This window comes from Molossus molossus, unplaced genomic scaffold, assembly GCF_014108415.1.
Source record: "Molossus molossus isolate mMolMol1 unplaced genomic scaffold, mMolMol1.p scaffold_m16_p_16, whole genome shotgun sequence".
NCBI lineage: Eukaryota > Metazoa > Chordata > Mammalia > Chiroptera > Molossidae > Molossus > Molossus molossus.
In genome coordinates, this window is record NW_023425351.1 from 2956273 (window position 1) to 2975338 (window position 19066).

The window sequence follows — 19066 nt, forward strand, 5'->3', positions numbered from 1 at the left end:
GGAAGGACTCAAAGCTAATTCCAGGTCAAAAAAAAGTTTCTTAAAATTCAAATCCTGGGAAGGTTGTCAAACATATTTGACCAAAAGATTATATAGTATTATTATGAAACAGTATTTAATTATTTATTCATTTAAAGTGATAACAGCAGATTTTAAATATAAACATAAGTCAGTGAAACTTCAGTTCTTATGATTAAGAAAATGGGTCTTTAAGGAATCAAGTACCTGGTTAACATAACATAGAAACATCTCAATAATATAGATGACTTTTGCTTTCCAGGAAAATATTGGGGAAAAAACTTTTTTCCCTTTTAACAGGCTGAAAAAGAACCAAATAAATTCTATATCAATTTATTTTAGATTTATGTATCTTATTCAATTCATTATTTATTTTATTTATGATTTCTTTCTAAGATTTCTCTTAACAAATCTTTTAATTTTCATAAATCTTTTTATCCATCCAGAAATAACTAGTTTTAGAACAATTTTCTTTCAAAGAACATAAATATTTTCATATCTTATATCTTCTTTCAACAAAACCATATAATTTCTTTCTAACTTATTCTGAACTTTTAACTCTGAGAAATGTTGATTTTTTTTTTCTCTTTTTTTTTGTGACAAGTAATTAATATTCCTCAGATTGGCAAATATATTCATATTTTCAATAGACATTTTCCGAATCAACAGATCATTAACAGATCCAAATCCACCTTCTAACTTTTCTGAAATAAGAACCCAAAGTAGGCAAACTCAGGTTAACATTTTAGTGTATCCTCATGGGGGTTCTGAAGGATGAGATATAATTTCCTCGAGGACTGGGAGGAGTTACTGCTCTTCAGGGCAACTGAGGCATCATTAACAAAACTGTTTTTCCTTTCTTTTGAACCTCTGGACACTGACATTTTAAAATATAATTGGGTTTGTCTGTAGTTATATCAATCCAAATGTCAATATATGACATTTGATCCACGTGTCCAGGGCTCCTGTATGTTTTCTGATGGACCATAGAAGCCAACTGAAAACTGAAATTACCTTTGGGTGGCCATTAACCCTGTAGGTAGGCCATTCAAGTTCACATAGGGTTTGTAAGGTCCCAGAGCTTACTGGGACATTATATTACTGGGACATTATAACTTTTTGCCCTAGTTTTGAAATCTTTAAAATTATCCAATAGGCATTGCAATGGAGGTTGTACCAGACTGTCTTTGGCCCATGACAACAAAGGGAGGTGCAACCAGACAACAGCAGACAATCCGGAGGGCCAATAAACAAACAGAAAAAAATACAGACAGAGCTGAAACCAAAGTTACTGAAACCCCCCCCCCCCCAAAAAAAAACCAACAACACAGAACGGACAACTGACTGAAACCAAAGTTCAACCAAAAAACACAGACAGAACTGGCTGAAACCGAAGTTACTGAAACCAAAAAACAGAACTGACAACTGACTAAAGTTACAGAAGTGATTGAACTTCCCTGCGACATTTTGCTGGGGGACCTGACTGAAGTTCCCTGTGACGTCTCGCAGGGGGACCTGGCCGGGGAAGTAATGCCGTGTCCAGCCTTCCCCTTGCCACTGAAAGGCGCCTACCAGACTGAACAGAAAACAGTACTCACCGGTGACATTCCAGATGACTCAGAGGAGTCCAGCCGCTCTCTCAGAATTCAATTTAGAGCAGGATTGGAGACCAGGCTAGGGAAACTAGGAGGGCAGGCTGAGTCCCGAGGCAGAGGAATGTCCCTCCGAGGCCTTCCCCCAGACCAGTCCCCCCTGCAGTTTTGATAGCTGGCCTAGTGGTCTGGTCTGGGGCTTCCCTGTAAGGGAGGGATCTTGCTGGGGCCTCCAAATGTTGTGGTGTGAGAGAACCCAAATTAAAGCCAAATAGAGAGCAAAGCCAGCTGGCGACTGATCCCACGTTCTCGAAGATCAGCCCCGACTTTCAGCTACTTTTTTATTTTATAGGAGGCTTGTTACAACCTCTGCAACTGGCCTTTCTTGTTGGCCTTGGGGGAGAGCAAGCGAGTGCAGAAGCCCAGGCAGTTGGCGATAAGCAGGAGGGAGCGGAGGTGGGAGGGAGCTGAGGTGGAAGGGAGCTGGGTGAACTGGGTCAGCACACATCTATCCTGCTGGTCATCCTGCTATTCATTCTATTTTCTAAGTTCTAAAAACTAACAAATTCGCTTAGAGGACAAATTCATTTAGAGGAGTACAGGCCGGCTGGTCCTTCCTCAGGTCGCCTCTGAAAGCTCCATAGTCGGCCTTTTGTTTATTTAATCAGGATGAAGTGGTAAGAACAGGCCAGCACAAGGATGACCCTCTAACCAATGGACAGAGGCAGTTTAATAGGCCTGTGGCAAGATCCATGTGTTCCTTCTGCACTACAACTGACATCTTGCGTTTGGGTCGTTCCTGTTTCCAGGCGGTGTGCGGACAGAGTCTGTCTGGCTCTAGGGACAGTGGCAGTCCTTTTGTGGGTGACCTAATCCCGTTGTGAGGCCAGGAAATAGATGCGAAGGCTCTCGGTGGTGGTGACCAGCCGCAGAGCTCACCCACATGCTCACCCACAGTGAGTACCACACTCCAGCAGAATTCGCTGGATTATCAGCAGGGCTGAGTTGGTTGTGTATGGTAACTAGAAGGGTGTTTTACCCTGTGTAGAAATATTCTGTAGCAGCTGCTAGAAAAGGGTCTGAGACCCAGTGTGAATCTTAATAGGCAGGGAAGGGACAGGGTTCTCTAGTCTACCAAGGAGCAGTGACAGGAATTCTTCCTACTCCATTCATCGGACGCCCCCGCCGTTGATTCTGTTCTGTCTGCCCTGTGGGTTATCACTTCCTCCACCCCCACCGCCACGGCAGCTCCCAGAAGCCCCTCCCCGTATCCCCTGGAAACCACGCACATTGTCTGAGAACCTCGAGGGGAGGTTCAGAAGGGCCCAGCCTATCAGGGGCGCCCTCGGGGTTCTGTCTTTACGGTTCAAGGGAAAGTCAGGGGCTCGCAGTGGCGCTGCTCTGCGGCCTGTGTGCCGTCAGGATGCCCGTGTCTTCCCTCTGCTCGGCTATCCTGTCCCACATGAAGGCCATCAGCAGCGTGGGCCCACCTCCGCCCCGCAGCGTGCCGGGTGAGCGGCCTCCTGGGTCTGCTTGGTCTCCGGGCGCCTGTCCCAGACGCAGGAACGGGGTCTCGGGGGTTGGTGGGGACCTCGGCAACCGTATGGACAGTTTATTAGCGGAAAATCCAACCTGTGCTCATCCTCCCAAGGTTATTTCAGTTTTCTAGGTCTCTGGTCTTCTCCTTTGCGGAATGAGGGTCTGTGGGAACTGTGAGGGCTCCCGGTGACACCCACTGCTAGAGAGCACAGAGCACAAATGTCTGGAGCAGTCACAGGGGTCCCCGCTGACTGGCCCCTCGGTACTGGCAGGTTTTTGGTGACTACAGGACTGGGTCTCGCCGCCTTCGGGAGCGAATTCACATTTAATTTTCACATTTAATTTTCAAGGACAGAAAAAGATAATTCCCATCATTCTTGCTCTGAAATTTATTCCCATTTCATTTTATTCTGTAGTCATTGATTTACAGTATCATAGGTACTATAAATATAAAGTTAAATATTTTGAAGTTTATACAATTGACAGTATTTCCTTATTTTATAGAGTCGGTCTAAACCTGGGGCATTTTTCTCAAGACTTCTTGTCATAGCTATTGCAATCATAGATCTGTTATTTGATTACCAATGGACTGAATTAATGATCTGCGGCAGTCCTAGTGATAGCTGAGATTTAAAATTTTTTAGGCAACGAAGCTAACAATTGTGACCCTTTCTACTTTAAAAAAGCATTTACTTTATTGAATATGAAATAAATGAATAATAAGGGAATTCATATGCAATATGAGATAAAGCATCTACTTTATTGAACATCACTTTTTTGAATATGTCACTATTTTCATAGCAGGGTAAATTTATACTATTGACTGAAGATGCTAACACATCTCTTCTTTTATCTTCCTGTGAGAGTTGGGTTAGCTCTACTAAATGTGTAGCTTTTCAAATTAGTGATCATAATCTCCAGTAAAAGGTGTTTCAGGCAGCTATTGAACCCTGAAGAGGTACACTTAAGTTGTAAATTTTAGTTTTCTTTGTTGATTTTTTTTTTTTTTTTGAGAAAGAGAGAGGGAGAGAGAGAGAGAAACATCAAGGAGAGAGAACATCGATTGGCTGCCTCCTGCGTGCCCTGCACTGGGGATCGGGCCTGCATCCTAGGCTGGGAATGAAACTGGTGACCTCTTGGTGCAGGGTCAATGCTCACCCACTGAGCCACACGGGCAGGGTGGTATGTTAGGTTTTGAACAATGTTGGACAAAGTTCTTGTGTTAAAGCAAATTATTTTCTACATGTTACTTTTTTAATGTTTTTATTATTGTGAAAACATTTTGTACATAGTCAATGTTTTGTATCTCAGTGCGAGTTGGAATAAGGATTACATGTAATTTTGCCCCAAACCACAGCTCCTAGTGTACAGGTTTTATTTGTGAAAAAGAAAAGTTACCCTTAGGAGTTTTTTTTTTTTTAGGAGTGGAGGAAATGCAGTAGCTAGGAGTGAAAAGACCAAATTAATTTAGAATCGCTGGGACGAGATGCTTGCTATCCGCCCTAGTGTCTTCCAAGGCCACTCCATGTGTGTGAAGTGATTAAAAGAGGAGAAATCAGGGTCAGTCTGGATCTCAGAACTGAACAGAGCTAATGGAAGCTGCCAGCCCAGACGGCCACTGCAGAGGCTCTGGCTTGATGCTCTGTGTCTGAGACTTCTCTTTGGAGACGTGTCCTGCTTGCTTAGTAGCTGTGTCTTTGTGCTAATTCTAGCAAGTCTACTGTTTCCCTCAGCAAACTCTGTTGGTCCCTGCAGAAAAATGGTCTGGGAAAGCGGACGTGAGGTTGCTTTCAACCTGCAATATGACTGGACCGGAATTATCAAGGAGCGATCACCTTGGGGTGATTCAGATGAACTGGGTGTACATAGGAGGGTGCAGCTAAGGACCTTGAGGAAACAGCCACTAGTCACGTCCTTGTTTATTGGGATGAGGTTACCTAGGTTCCGTTTAATGAGCCCGGGCTGCCTTGCACACACATTTGACATGTGAGGACCGTTCCTCTGGGACCATCCACGCTGACGTCATTTCCTCGTTTCTCACAGGAACGCTGGAGGACCGTCGGAGGAGGGTGGAGGTTCTGGTCCCCACTGACAGCCCTTCCTAGTCCCTGAACCTGGGGCTGCCCTCTGCTGCATGCAGGTGGCGCAGGGACAGGTCCCGCATTACAGGACTTAAGGGTCCTTCCTGCTCTGTGGAAGAGGGAGGCATGGGAGGCAAGTGATTTTGGGGGACACAAGTCCACTGGCCATTGCTGGCTTTGTAAAAGGAAGATGGGGGACACAAGCCAAGGAGTTGGGGTGCCCCGAGAGGGTGGATAAAGCAAAGATGTAGACTCTCCCCCCGAGACTTCTGGAAGGAATCAGCCCTTCTGACACCTACCTCCCTTTTAGCCCCGTGAGACCGGGTTCAGATTTCTGACTCCCAGAACTGAAGATAATGCTTTTGTGTTGATTTAAGCCACAGCAACAGGAAAATACACAGTCCGTTTCACAGTTAAGGATAGTGAGGCTGAGGGTTCCTGCAGTGGTTCACACAGCTGTCCAGGAGCAGAGACTCTTTAGAGTGCCCCATGTAATGAGTTCTCTGCCCAGAAAACAGCAGCCTCTGCCTCCTTCCCCAGTGCCCACAATGCCCCGCACCTGCCACCCGGCCCACCAAGTCTGGGCTTGCTGGCATTGTGCACGCCGCCTACGCAGGCCCTCTGCTGGGAGTCAGAGACCACATCGCCCGCCCACCGACTTCCTTCCAGTCCTGTGTCCTTGCCATGAAATTCAGACTCTCAGGCACACAGAGCAGGGGAACTTCTTGCGTCACTTACATATATATGTGTGTATATATACACACACATATAGATATATATTGCAGTAGTTGATGATTTTACAGTACATGATTTTACATTTATCCAGTAATTATAATTCATGAAGTGTCATTTTACCTCCAATACTGCTGCTTTCAACACAGTAGCTGCTTTTAACAGAGTAGCTGCTTTATACACAGTAGCTGCTCTCTACACATGTGTGACTGGTCCACATCAGTACACTATGGCACCAACCCTGTCACATGCACCTGTATTTGTACGGGGTGTATGTGATAGGGTTAGTGCGATGATGTCATCATGCTGGGTACTTGTATGAGGGTGTATCTGTATGTGGGCATATCTGCATGTGGGCGGACCCACCTGGAGATGGATAGAGGAGCGGTGTCTCGGTTCCTAAGACCTCGGAAATATGTGCTTTCTGATGGTCTTAAATGACCCCTGTGATAGGGTCGTTCAACTCCCAAAGGAGTTGTGAACCATAGGGTGAGAACCACTGCTTTAAACTTTATCCCCATATTAATTTGATCACCAACTCAGCTCTGGTCTTTACAAAGTTACAATGTCATGTTGCAATCTTTTGGCCTTTTTCTTCTTAGTGAAACTGTTTTAAAGACAAGATTCATTGTGTTGCTCCACACTCTTTATATGAAGACCCTTGAGACAGAAACCTCTTGGAGGATCAGTGAAGAGGAAATGTTCAGTGAGTTGCCAAGTGTCCTTCTCGGCACTGAGCACTATGTTGCCTATTCTGGCTTTGAGTTGCTGGGGCTGTTCCAAGCCCAGAGTAAAGTCTTACCCTCAAGGGCCATCACTTTTCTCAGGCAAAGTGAATTTTCAATTTTTCTGTTCTTTGTTAGACTTACAACGTCCATCCTGTGATATTTATTTTTATTTTTTTGTAGGTTGTTTTAGCTGAAGGATGAAGATATGTATGTTTTAAAGCTCTCTTTCTTTCTTTTTTTTTAAATCCTCACCCAGGATATGTTTTTATTTATTTTTTTTTTAGAGAGCGAGAAACATTGATCAGTTGTCTCCCATATGCCCCCAGACTGGGGATCAAACTCACAACCTAGGTATCTGCCCTGACCGGGAATCAAACCAGTAACCTTTTGGTGTGCAGATGACATTTCAACTGAGCCGCCTGGCCAGAGCTAAAGCTCCCCTTTGCAGTCAGAAATGCTAAACCTTTTTCCAAATCTCTATGGCACCTTCCTCCTTTCCTGTCCACACTGGTCACCAGGGCTATTTTGACTCTGCACTAAACAAGGTCAGGAAAATGGACTCAACCAATAGTTGGTAGAAGTCTCTTCTTCATCCATGTGTCTAAAAGTCTGCTGTCATTATGGTTTTACATAATCTATTTCAGAAAAATTAGTGCACAGAAAGTATTTTTGATATAATCCAGCTGTAACATGCCTCATTTAAATAATTAGTCCAGCCCTGGCTGGTTGGGCTCAGCGGTTGGAGCCTTGGCCTGCGAACCAGAGACTCGGGTTCGGTTCCCACTAGGGGCACGTACCAAAAAAAAAAAAAAAAAAAAAAAAAATTTAGTCCATATAACACTAAAATGCAATTAGGCAATTTTTTGTTTTGAAGGCTTAACTGAGTAATGTAGATAAGAAAAATGCCAAAATCATGTAATTAGTACTTTCAGACTGATTAAATGGTGTGATTTATATGGGTAACAATCAGTTTTCTCTTTAAATTTCCCTTATTTGAATTTCATATTTGGAAAGGTGGTATCTGTTATTGATTATTGATTTTTAGATCACTAAAGGCTTAAAAATGTCTGATTTCATGGTTCAGTCACCAAAATGAAAATGTATGCATTTGGACATGTCAAACACCAAGTCTTCATAGTTGGGATGTGGTCAATTAAATACATTTTTAAAAGTTTTGGAAGCACACGAAGCTGCTGCTGTGCTCAGAGCCTCTCCCCCAGGGAGGGGTGCTGCGGTGGGTGCCCATCTCTGCTTCCCGTTCTCGGTTCTCGGCCTTCCTCGTGGGGCGCACTTTCCTGGGGGCGGGAGGTGCGTGGCCAGCGTGAGATGCTGTCGTCTTCCGCTGTCTTCCCTCGCTCCCTCCGGAGGACACCCTTCCCTCTGGCCAGGCGGGGCAATCAGAGCTGGGTCGCCTCTGGGCTGTGGTGACCGTCTTCCTGCTCTTACAGGATCTTGTGTGATCTGCTTGCCCTCGAGCTTCAGAAAGATGCATACTGGATCTAGCCACTGCAGGTGCTCTGGAGGGGGCTAGCCAAGGGTGGGGACCTGCATGGGATCCAATCAAAGTGACCGGGCTTCCAGGGAGAGACACAGAGGCAGACCTTAGGAAAACTCTGTTTTGGATTGGCTGGTCTGGGTTTTGGGAGCCAGTTCTCATCCATAGGTGTTTGCTAGGGATCCTGAAAGGCTTACTTCCCGAGGAGTGACATTATACGACTGGTAAAAACTCCAGCATTTACTTGAGTCAGACAAACAATGCCAGACAAATTTGACTCAGTGAAAAACACTGAATTCTTTCCTCGTTTTAGTCACACTTTCCAATTGTGCTTGTGCGTCAAAGATGGTTAGTGCCTCACGTTTATAGGCATGGCATTCTTTTCTTGTGATGGGTGTGTGCAGTTAAACTCCATTTACACCCCTGGTTAATACAGTTACAGGAAATGCCTGCATTTTCAATTGATTTATTATTTTTTTTGCAGACTTGAAAATGCCTAAGCACATTGATTATGATCAGTTGAATGCATTAAGCCACGTGGTCAGACAGCAGGACAGGTAAGAGTCATGCATTTCTGTCACTCGAGTGAATATTGGTGTGTATGTTTCACGGGTAAAGTATGAAACAAACCATTGTTGACTCTCACAGATGCCTGATTTACCACACAGATGATACATTTGAAAACCGGGAGGATATTTCTCCAGATTAAAGGCACAGAGCATATATGTCATATCTCTGGGGCACAATTCCATGCGGCACGAACACGACTCGTGCCTCGCTGGGCCCTTTCTGCACTGAGACCGCAGTCGGGGGGCAGAAAGCTTTCAATGTGCTGTGTATTCATTTGACGTGATTTCTAATCCACCTGTTTACGACTTAACAGAAGTTGTTTTAGTCCACCAGTTAATGACAAAGACCAAAAAGGTTGTCTTGAGAATTGTGTCCGGACACCTCACCTGCTGTTGCTGGGGAGAAGCACCCAGGGGCGGGGTGCTGAGGGGACAGCTTGGGCTCAGCCATAGACCAGGTAGAACAGCAACTATGGCGGGGAGACCTTGAGACCAAGGTCTGCTGACCTAAACCCTCTGGGGACACCTGGAGACATTTGCTCCTGCTGTGGCCAAGATGACCGACCCTTTGGTGGGCAGTGGCTCTAAACCGAGCACCAGTCCTGGGATGATACCCCTAGCAGCCGGCCCACCCGCCTTGGTTGCCTAGCAACATGACCTAGCAACAAGGGACTTTGATTTGGAGCTTGCAGCTGGAAGTCAGGTGAAGTGGGTCCCCCAGTAACCCACTCCTACAAAAGGTCCACCTCTGTCAAATACGGACTTTCTTCCTTTTGTCTCCCCTTGCCTGGAGCAGTGGTGTGACTGATCTGTCATTTGTCTGGACTATGCTATGTCTGTACTGGTTTATTAAGAGATACTGTCTTGAGACTATTGGCTTGTGAAATTATTCCAATTCCTACAGCAAACCTGTGATAAATCAATTGCTGGCAAAGACAGAATCAGTCCCTGAGCATAATCTGCCCCCTGAAACAGAGCAGAATGGTTGAAACCACAAATCCTGAGCTCACAGATGATGAGTAGATGACATCTAATAAGGCCAAAGAACTGGAACTATCATGGCTCAAAGTCAGGATTCCTGAGATACGTTGTACTTGAAAATATAATTTTTGAAAACCTCTGTTTTTGCCAACTCCTTAGCCCAAGTTGGAGTTTTGAAGTTATAAAACTAGTTAGTTTTTTCAGTATCATGCGTGCCCATCCACCCTCCAGCCTCCCCGCACAGAGGAAGGACCTTGCCTCGTCCTCCACGGGCTGCTGGGAACATGCCCAAGTGTCCAGGCGTCTTCTCCTTCACCACGGTTCTGCGCCAGGGCCTCCTCCCCACTTCAAATCATTTCTGAGTTTCCATCCACCCTCCGCTGCTCCCAGAGAACACGAGGAGGGGGTGCTTCTTGGACATTCCCGGGATGTCTCCCCAGAATGACTTTCCCTCTCCCACGCCCGCCTCTGCTCATGCGCAGTGCGTCGGCCGCGGGAAGGAGCCTGGCCTGGCCCCCTGCAGTCGGGGTGCCTGGTCTGGATCCTGGCCCCGCCGTTTCCCAGCTGCGGGGCCCCAGTTTCCTTGTCTACAAAATGGGAAGACAAGAGTGTCAGATCATGTCTGTGTTAGGGTGAAACAATCCGATACATGGAAACAGCCTGTCATGCCTGGTGTGTAGTGGGAACTGACATGTTTTATTGTTTAGGGGGAGGGGGCGAATCTACCTAGAAGGTTAAGAGAATGGGTTTGAAATCAATTCAGTTTTCATTAGTACTCTGCAGCCTGTGGTTCCTAGTTACATGAATTAAGCAAATTACTGAGTTTTTAGTTTCTGTTGGGATGGAATGGACAGAAAGTATACCAGCCCTGTCGGGTTATATAAATTTACAGAGAGACAGAGACAATGTAAAGAGGTTAGTGCAGTGTGTTGCACATAACAAGCTCCTAATATATAACAGGTAAGTGTGTAAAACTCATGACTGAAGAACCTCATTTCCAAATGGAAAAAAAAAGATCTTGGAAAAGCTTCCAGTGATATCAGTGGTTGGATTTACTTTATTTATTTATTTTTTATTTTTATTTTTTATCCTTACCTGAGGACATTTTGCATTTACCTTTAGACAGAGAGGGAGGGAGAGAGAGAAACATTGACGTGAGAGAGACACATTAAGTGGCTGCCACCCACATGACCCCAACCAGAGCCAGGGACAAACTGCAACCGAGGTATATGGCCTTAGCAGGAACCGAACCCGGGCCTCTCCGGTCTGCGGGCCAATGCTCTAACCACTGAGCCAAACCGACCAGGGCAGTGGTTGAATTTAAAAGGAGTGAGTTCTTGGTATCTCTATAATGTAAGAGTAGGAATGAGGCCCTGGCTGGTGTGGCTCAGTGGTTGAGCATTGTCCTGTGAACTGAAGGGTCACTGGTTCAATTCTCAGTCACGGCACATAAACAGGTTTGGGTTCCATCCCTGGTCAGGGTGCATATGGGAGGCAACTGATCGATGGTTTCCTCTCACATTGATTTTTTTTTTCTCTCTCTCTCTCCCTCTGCCTTCCTCTGTCTCTAAAAATCAATACAAAACATTTACAAAAAAGAGTAAGAATGAAAGTGTCTAATATCAAATTAAATTATATGCACACTGCATTATCTGAATCAATTAGGTCAAATTAAGTTTAACAATCTTCTTAAAATATATACTATTTGCAAAGAATTAATACAGTGTTTTAGGAGCTTTGGTCAAGAGAAAAAAGAAAAAACACCTTATAAATATTTTACTTGTGTTGTTACTGTTTACATTGACAATAAAATAAGAAATGTTTTCTCTTAGAAATTTTTACATTCACTGCTATGAGCAAATATTGATGAAGATGTTTATCAGTGTTAAATTTTCAGTGTGGTTAATTCTGATAATTATTGAAATAAGCTGGCAAGATGAATTGTTTGGCATTTTTATTTATTTACTATTATTTTTTTAAATAATTTTTTTTGTTTTAAAGTTTTTGTCTTTATTGATTTTAGAGAGAGTAAGGGAGAGAGAGAGATAGAAACACTGATGAGAAAGAACATTGATTGTCCTGGCCGGTTTGGCTCAGCGGTTAGAGCGTTGGCCTGCGGACCAGAGAGACCCGGGTTCGGTTCCCACTAAGGGCACGTACCTTGGTTGCAGTTTGTCCCTGGCCCTGGTTGGGGTCGTGAACTGGGGTCTTGTGGGTGGCCACTAGTCAATGTGTCTGTCTCACATCAATGTTTTTCTCTCTTTCCCCCTCTTTTCCTCCCCCTCTATCTGAAGATAAATGCAAAATATGTACTCTGGCAAGGATAAAAAAAAAAAAGAAAGAAAGAAAGAACATAGATTGACCGCCTCCTGCATGTCCCCCACTGGGGATCAGGCCCACAACCTGGGCAATTGCCCTGACCAGGGATCAAATTGGTGACCTATTGGTGCAGGGTTGATGCCCAACCACTGAGCCATGCCAGGCTGTTTGGCATTTTTAAAATCAACCAACCTGCCCCGGCCAGTTTGGTCCAGCGGTTAGAGCGTCAGCCTGCGGTCCGGAGAGACCCGGGTTCGGTTCCCGCTAAGGGCACGTACTTGGGTTGCAGTTTGTCCCCGGCCCTGGTTGGTCGTGCGGGTGGCAGCCACTCGATGTGTCCCTTCACATCGATGTTTCTCTCTCTCTCTCCCTTCCTCTCTCTCCCTCCCACTCTATCTGTACAAAAAATGGAAAAATATCCTCGGGTGAGGATAAAAAAAAAAAAAAAATCAACCAACCTTTTGTAGTGGTTGTCAATGGAAAATTGAATGAGGCAGATATTCCAAAAGCAAATGTCATTACCTGACCCTGAATGACAGTGGATCTTGCTGACATTTTAAAATCTGCAGTGGGTTGATGCTTGGCTGCCAATAGGCACCACCTGGGGTGGGGGGATTTAAGGTAGAGAAGCCCCAGACTCCAGGCTTGGAGCTCTTGCTTCCACAAGAAAAGCACCACTTAAACAAAGCGTCCCCGATGGTCCCAGTGATCGCTGGGTTTGGGCAATGCTGGTCTTTCCTAGAAACAGTGCGTCAGATGGTCATTGCGGAGGTCCAGGGAAATGCGCTTTCCAGTGATGTAAGCTGTATGCTGATCATTTTGGAGAAATTTTAATTGTCTGCTATGTTCTATACAAGACTTTAATTCTGTGGTTCTCAGCCTTCCTGATGCCGTGACCCTTTAATGCAGCTCCTCATGTTGTGGTGACCCCCCAACCATCAAATTATTTTTGTTGCTACTTCATAACTGTAATTTTACTACTGTTATGTCTTAGGCGACTCCTATGAAAGGGTTGTTCGATCCCTGAAGAGGTCACGACTCACAAGTTGAGACCCGCTGACAGACATTTATGTTTAAAAAGCTTCAACTTAAAAGGAACATTTTTACTTTGACTGCCATACATCTGACATTCTTGAACGATTTCTCTGAAGCACAGTACAGACAATGTCTATAGTGGGTATTTTTAAAGCATAAAATGTTTGTTCCACATTGTTGTTATTTGCTTCTTACACTAAATAGTATAGAATTAAGTTGTATGTACTGAATTAAAAATCTTCCCCTTGGAAGCTATTATCTAATCTATTTACAATTTAATTTCTTTTCCTCTTTCTCTCTCTTTTTGAAGCCGGAGTTCTTTGAGTATCCTGTCAGCTCACAATGAGTTTATAAGGCAATATCCTAAAATATTCCTGCAGAGGAAAACCAGACTCCCCAAGCTCCCCAAACAGGAGGGGAAAAGGTAATGATGTCTGCTTTTGCAAGGGGGCTTGACACGTGTGTGTAGGTGCGGGGAGCAGCAGGGGGGCAGAGACCGCGGGGAAGCGAGGATCATGAGGTCATTTTGCAGGAGTTTTAATGACGTGGTATGATTATTGGGACTAATAAATGTGTGTTACTTCCTGAGTATTATCATTAACATAAATAAATAACTAGCCTTGTCTAATAAACATAGTAAGTGAAAATACTATTAGGAATGAGAAAGATAATCCAATAAATGATACAGAGAAAACTAAGGACATTGTAAATTATGACATAATACTTTATTTAATGAGGTGAATTTGATAATCTAAATGTTATTAGTTAGTTTTCTTAAAAAATGCACTAAATTTATTCAAGAAGATAGAATATTTAAAAAATGATGCTAGAAATAGAAAAATTTGAGAAGCACTCTTCAAAAATATAGTTTGAGGCAAAAAAGAACAAAAATAAAAATGAACCCCCCCCCAAAAAAAAAACAAAACAAAACTCAGCTCAAGTGATATCATTAAAAGTTTCTTTTAAGAAAAAGTAATTTCTATGCAATTTAATTATCCAGGAATATACACAATGAAAAGTAGGTTGTAAGTTTGCCATGAACATATAACTCTGATATCAAAATTTCATACATAAGACATACCAATTTTGATTATGACTATAGGCAAACATACAAAATAAAATATTAGCAAATGAAATAATGTATTAGCAGATTTGTACATCATAGTTAAGTTGGCTTCATCTTATGAGTGTAAAGAATGCTCAACATTAACCCGGCTGGTGTGGCTCAGTAGTTGAGCATCGACCCTGCACCAGGAGGTCGCTGGTTTGATTCCTGGTCAGGGCACATGCCCAGGTTGTGGGCCCGATCCCCAGTGGGGGGCGTGCAGGAGGCAGCCAGTTGATGTTCTCTCTCATCGATGTTTCTATCTCTCTCTCCTTCTTACTTCCTTTCTTTCTCTAAAATCAATAAAAGGAAAAAAGAATGCTCAACATTAAAAAAGCCAGTATTATAATTTTATAATATTAGCAGCCCAAAGAGAAACTATATGATTCTATCTGGAGATGATGAAAGGACATTTGATGAAATTCAGTATCCGTGTCTCACAGTCAAAGTTCAATTATGCTTTTACCTCTCATGTGGCAGTAAGGTGACTATTAAGAAATACAAACAGCCCTGGCCAGGTGCCTCAGTGGGCTGAGCGTCATCCTGTGCACTAAGGGGTTGCTGGTTCGATTCCCGGTCAGTGCACATGCCCAGGTTTCTGGAGGCAGTTGATCTGTATTTTCCTCTCACGTGGATGTTTCTCTCTCTCCACCTCTTTCTTTCTTTCCCTCTAAACATCAATAAAAATACCTAAAAAATAAAAGAAATCCAAAACGTTTGTATGTCCAGCCAGAAAGAAATTTACTCTAAAATAGCAGTGAAAATACTTTAAACGGAATTAAAATAAATTTCACAAAATATATGAGGAAAGTGTGTCTTCTCCGAGCTCAGCCTCCCCGGCCCCCGTGTGACGGGGTGCGCCCGCACATGCCAGGCTGTGGGGGTGGCGCCCCGGGCTCACAGAGGCTCTGGCAGGGCGAGATCGACCAGGAAACACGGATCGCAGCAGACTCTAAATGCCTACACTGTTACAATTGCTCATCAACAGCCTTTATCTGTTACACGTTGTCGTGGTCAACACCCCGTAATTCACATGTCACGGGGCAGATACAATAGGAGGACTCTGCAGAAGGGCACCTCACTGAGGGCAGCTGTGAGAACGTCTGATATCAGGACCTTTGCTGAGGATTAAAGGAAGATGGTCAGGCGCCAGGGGAGCAGAGAGATGCTGGGTGAACCACTGGGTCCACTTGCAGCAATACCACACGATCGAACATACATGGAAGGCCTGGCTGAGACGCAGCGAGAGCAATTCCATTTGAGCGAAACTGAGTGCAGGACAGGAAAGAGACCACGACTGCTTGGGACCTGATCTTTATCTAAAACGTATCTGATTCATGGATCAGCTAGACAGAAGGCAAATTTTTGGCATATTCACAGATGTAGGAAATCTAATGCACAGACACATTATTTAAAAAGAACACTGACTTTGGACATAGAAAACTTGGATTTGAGGTTTCGTTTTACCCAAAAGCAGCAACCTGACTTCGGTATAGTCTCTGAACATTGACTGCACTCAGCTTTTGCTCAGAAAAAGAGCAAAATATTAATATCACACTTTAAAGTCAGGCATTGAAGGAGCTTTTTAACTGCCCCAGCTCTTATTATTATCATGGATTTTAGATGACGGTGATTTATGTAGATTTATACCACCTGTCACAAAATTCTACCTTTCTTCAAACAGGTTAGACAACAGCAAAGAAGTAATACATATAATCTTAACAGCAATTTAAACAAATCACGGAGTTGTTTGCTTCAGAAAATTTAATGTCACCCTTTTTAAACAACAAGAAAAGGTGTAGACTTTTTAATCATGTAACTTTACATCATTTTATTTCTGGAAGAAAAAAAAGAGAAGTTTAAGAAAATGATAGTCATTGAGAAAACAGATAATAAGCATTCATAAATTGTGAAAACCCACGTTAAAGAGATATTTCTTCAAAGTGTCCCTGACCTCCTGAGACCACCTGCCTGCTTGGCCTGCTTGGACACGTCCTTTATTAACCTCTTCTAACATGATTTTAAATTTTGTATGACTGGATTTTTTAGACTACACATATTGTGTTTTTTCTAGTTTTGTTACATAAATATAATGATGAGGATTGTTTTCTACCATTTCCTGAAGAACATAAGGCACAATGTAAGCAATCTATCAATAATTAATCAATTAGTGTGGCCACCCTTGTTTCTGTTGTTTTGGTGGTTTGGTATTTCCTGGTGGTTTCCGTCTCTGAAGCACCTTTGGGGATGATTTTGAATCTGTTGGTGGGCTTAAGGTTCCGATACAAGGCAGGAATTCCAGGGCCCTCCTGCCGTGGGCACATGTGATAAATGTCAGAGAGAGTCCAGGGGCCTCCCTTTCCACATTTCTGCCTCTAAGTCCACTATCTCTCCCTCCACCTTCCGTGCACTCCATGAACCTCCTCTTCTCCAGGAGATGAGAACATGTTATACCATCTGCATTGGAGAATCAGGGCCAGGGAGGACAACAGCCCATTGCTTTATGTCGGAATTCTCATCACTGCCAGGTGTTATTGTACTTAGTATTGTAATCTGCTTACAGGAGTAACTAGGGATTGAGTTTTAGGTAGGGGTCTAGGACTCCGTGGAGGGAATGGCTGAGGTTTTGTGAAAGGCTGGGCAGGGGAAATGATTTTGGCTTTAATTTTAGCTTTATAAGTTATGCTAAGGCGACTCCTTTCTGTACACTCCTGGTCAGTGTTTCACGACTAAGCTTTAATATCCTGTGGTCTTTAGATAAATTTAAAGAACTCTCTCCAGCTCTACCAGCTATAAACAGTGAGACACATTATGCAAACTGAGGCTGCATTTTCCTTATTTTATAAGTGAAAGATAATGTCAATTATCTCACACGGCTACTGTTAAGGAGATAGGTGTGTATAATGTCTAACAGAGTAGCCAGCACATTTAAGGACTCAAATATGTGTTAGGTGTTAATGTATGATGTGATTGTGAACAACACAACAACAAAATCTGAAATGGAGTCGCCTATGTCAAGGGCCCTAACCCTGGGCCGGGGGCCCCTGGGGAAGTCAGATTCGCTTCTGAATGGGGTGTGTGCCCGCTTGCCGCAAGGGTGTGCTGCATTTTACCTCCCTGTTTCCATGCCGACGCCTACCCCAGGGGCTTGCCCGGACCTGACCAGTCCCTTTCAGATGGAGTAGAAGGCCCTGTGAAGACAGCCCACAGGAAGCATCTCAGAATGATTTGTGGCTTTTGCCTTTCTAACCTCTGGCTTTCTCTGCCTCCTCAGGGCCCAGCTCTGGTTTCCTCCTGGGTCCGCCACTCGCACACTGGAACCCCTGAACACCGCAAATACAGGTTGTCTACTTTGCAGCCTCAGTTCTTTCTTCTTTGACACCATTGTTGCATTCCATGCAGTGTTTATATTGTATTTAACTTCTCTTTAAACAAATGTTCTCATGTATATAACCAAAGGCATCGAATCTATGATCTTTGGTTTCTGTTTTCTTCTAATCATCTCCTCCACTATGTTTTCTTAAGGATGGACATATTTGTTAGATTCTTTGCCCTTAGGTTTTCAGTGATCTCTTAATAGGAATGTTTGGAGCTGGGAAAATGAATGAGAAATGGTCATTCATTCTTACATCCCTTGGGGACTTATGTACGTGACTCATGTAGTACAAGAATAAAGTGTGCTGTCTGCTTTCAAAATGTTCATAATTTATCAGTTGGAAACACAAGTTCTTAAAAAGTACTTATAACATTGATGCTAAACACACACACACTGAAAAACATGTGTTTATGTGTAAAGACAGGGTGTTAACCATTGACTGGAAGCATTTTTCTAGATTATGAACAATTAATTTGTTATGTTCCAATCAGGTCAGACAGTGATACCATCTCCACTAAAATTCTGTATGTAGGAAATATTGTATGTATGCTAATGTTTAGATTTAACAGAGTGACATGTTTAACTGCACTACTGATGATTGAAAAACACCAAGACAGCCCAGCCAGGAGGCTCAGTTGTTTGGAATGTCATCCCATACACTAAAAAGGTTGTGGTTCGATTCCTGGTCAGGGCACATACCTAGGTTGTGGGTCCCATCCCTGGTTGGGTGTGTATGGGAAGTACTGGGTTGATGTTTCTCTCCCATGTCAATGTTTCTCTCTCTCACTTCTTCTCTGTCTCTAAAATCAATAAAAATATCCTTAGGTGAAGATTAACAAAACAAACAAACAAACAAACAAAAAAACTAAGGCATTGGGAAGGAAGATATTATTAAAATGTCAAATTATCTCAGAAGAGTGCATTTCCACTCTTGACCATGAACCAACAGTTCGCGTCAGTATTTTGCGGGCAGTGTGCAAAGCATACATGTTGTGTTTCCTTGTTCAGAAAACCCTCTGGGGAAACAGAAGAAAGCCAATCCCAGCCATCTGAGGACAACAGTCACAACATAGCCATCTACATTAAAGAAGTACATGGTGGCCATTCATATGCACCCAAAAAATTTGAAGAGAAAGTAGAAGAATTCCTGGCTATCCTAAAGAAATTGTAAGTAATTTTAGAGATTTTTTAAAAATTGATTTTTAGGGGGAGGGAAGTACTGATATGAGAGCAGAACATGGATCCGCTGACTTCTGCACGCCCCCCCACTGGGGATCAAGCCAGAACCTGGGTTTGTGCCCTGACCAGGAATCGAACCAGCAACTTTCAGTGCGTGGAACGATGCTCAATGCACTGAGCCACACCGGCCGGGCTGGCCTTTTATCTGTTTGAAGTGGGTTGTTTGCAGCGAAGTGTGCTGTGGTTGCGATGCAGCCACGGAGGGACAGAGGGAGCACGTGAGAAGGAGCCCAGTGTGCGGAGGTTGAATGTTCACA

At 43.6% G+C, this 19066-nt stretch overlaps 1 protein-coding gene across 1 annotated transcript in view; it reads left to right on the forward strand.

The window, feature by feature from the left end:
• The first annotated feature begins 3033 nt into the window (after positions 1-3033).
• The window catches only part of CNBD1 (cyclic nucleotide binding domain containing 1), a 196692-nt gene continuing 180659 nt past the window's right edge, over positions 3034-19066 (forward strand). Inside the window, exons 1-4 of the mRNA XM_036263632.1 lie at positions 3034-3121; positions 8670-8742; positions 13400-13513; positions 18579-18737. Of these exons, the coding sequence (XP_036119525.1) occupies positions 3034-3121; positions 8670-8742; positions 13400-13513; positions 18579-18737 (434 nt within the window). The remainder of the gene's footprint in view (positions 3122-8669; positions 8743-13399; positions 13514-18578; positions 18738-19066) is intronic.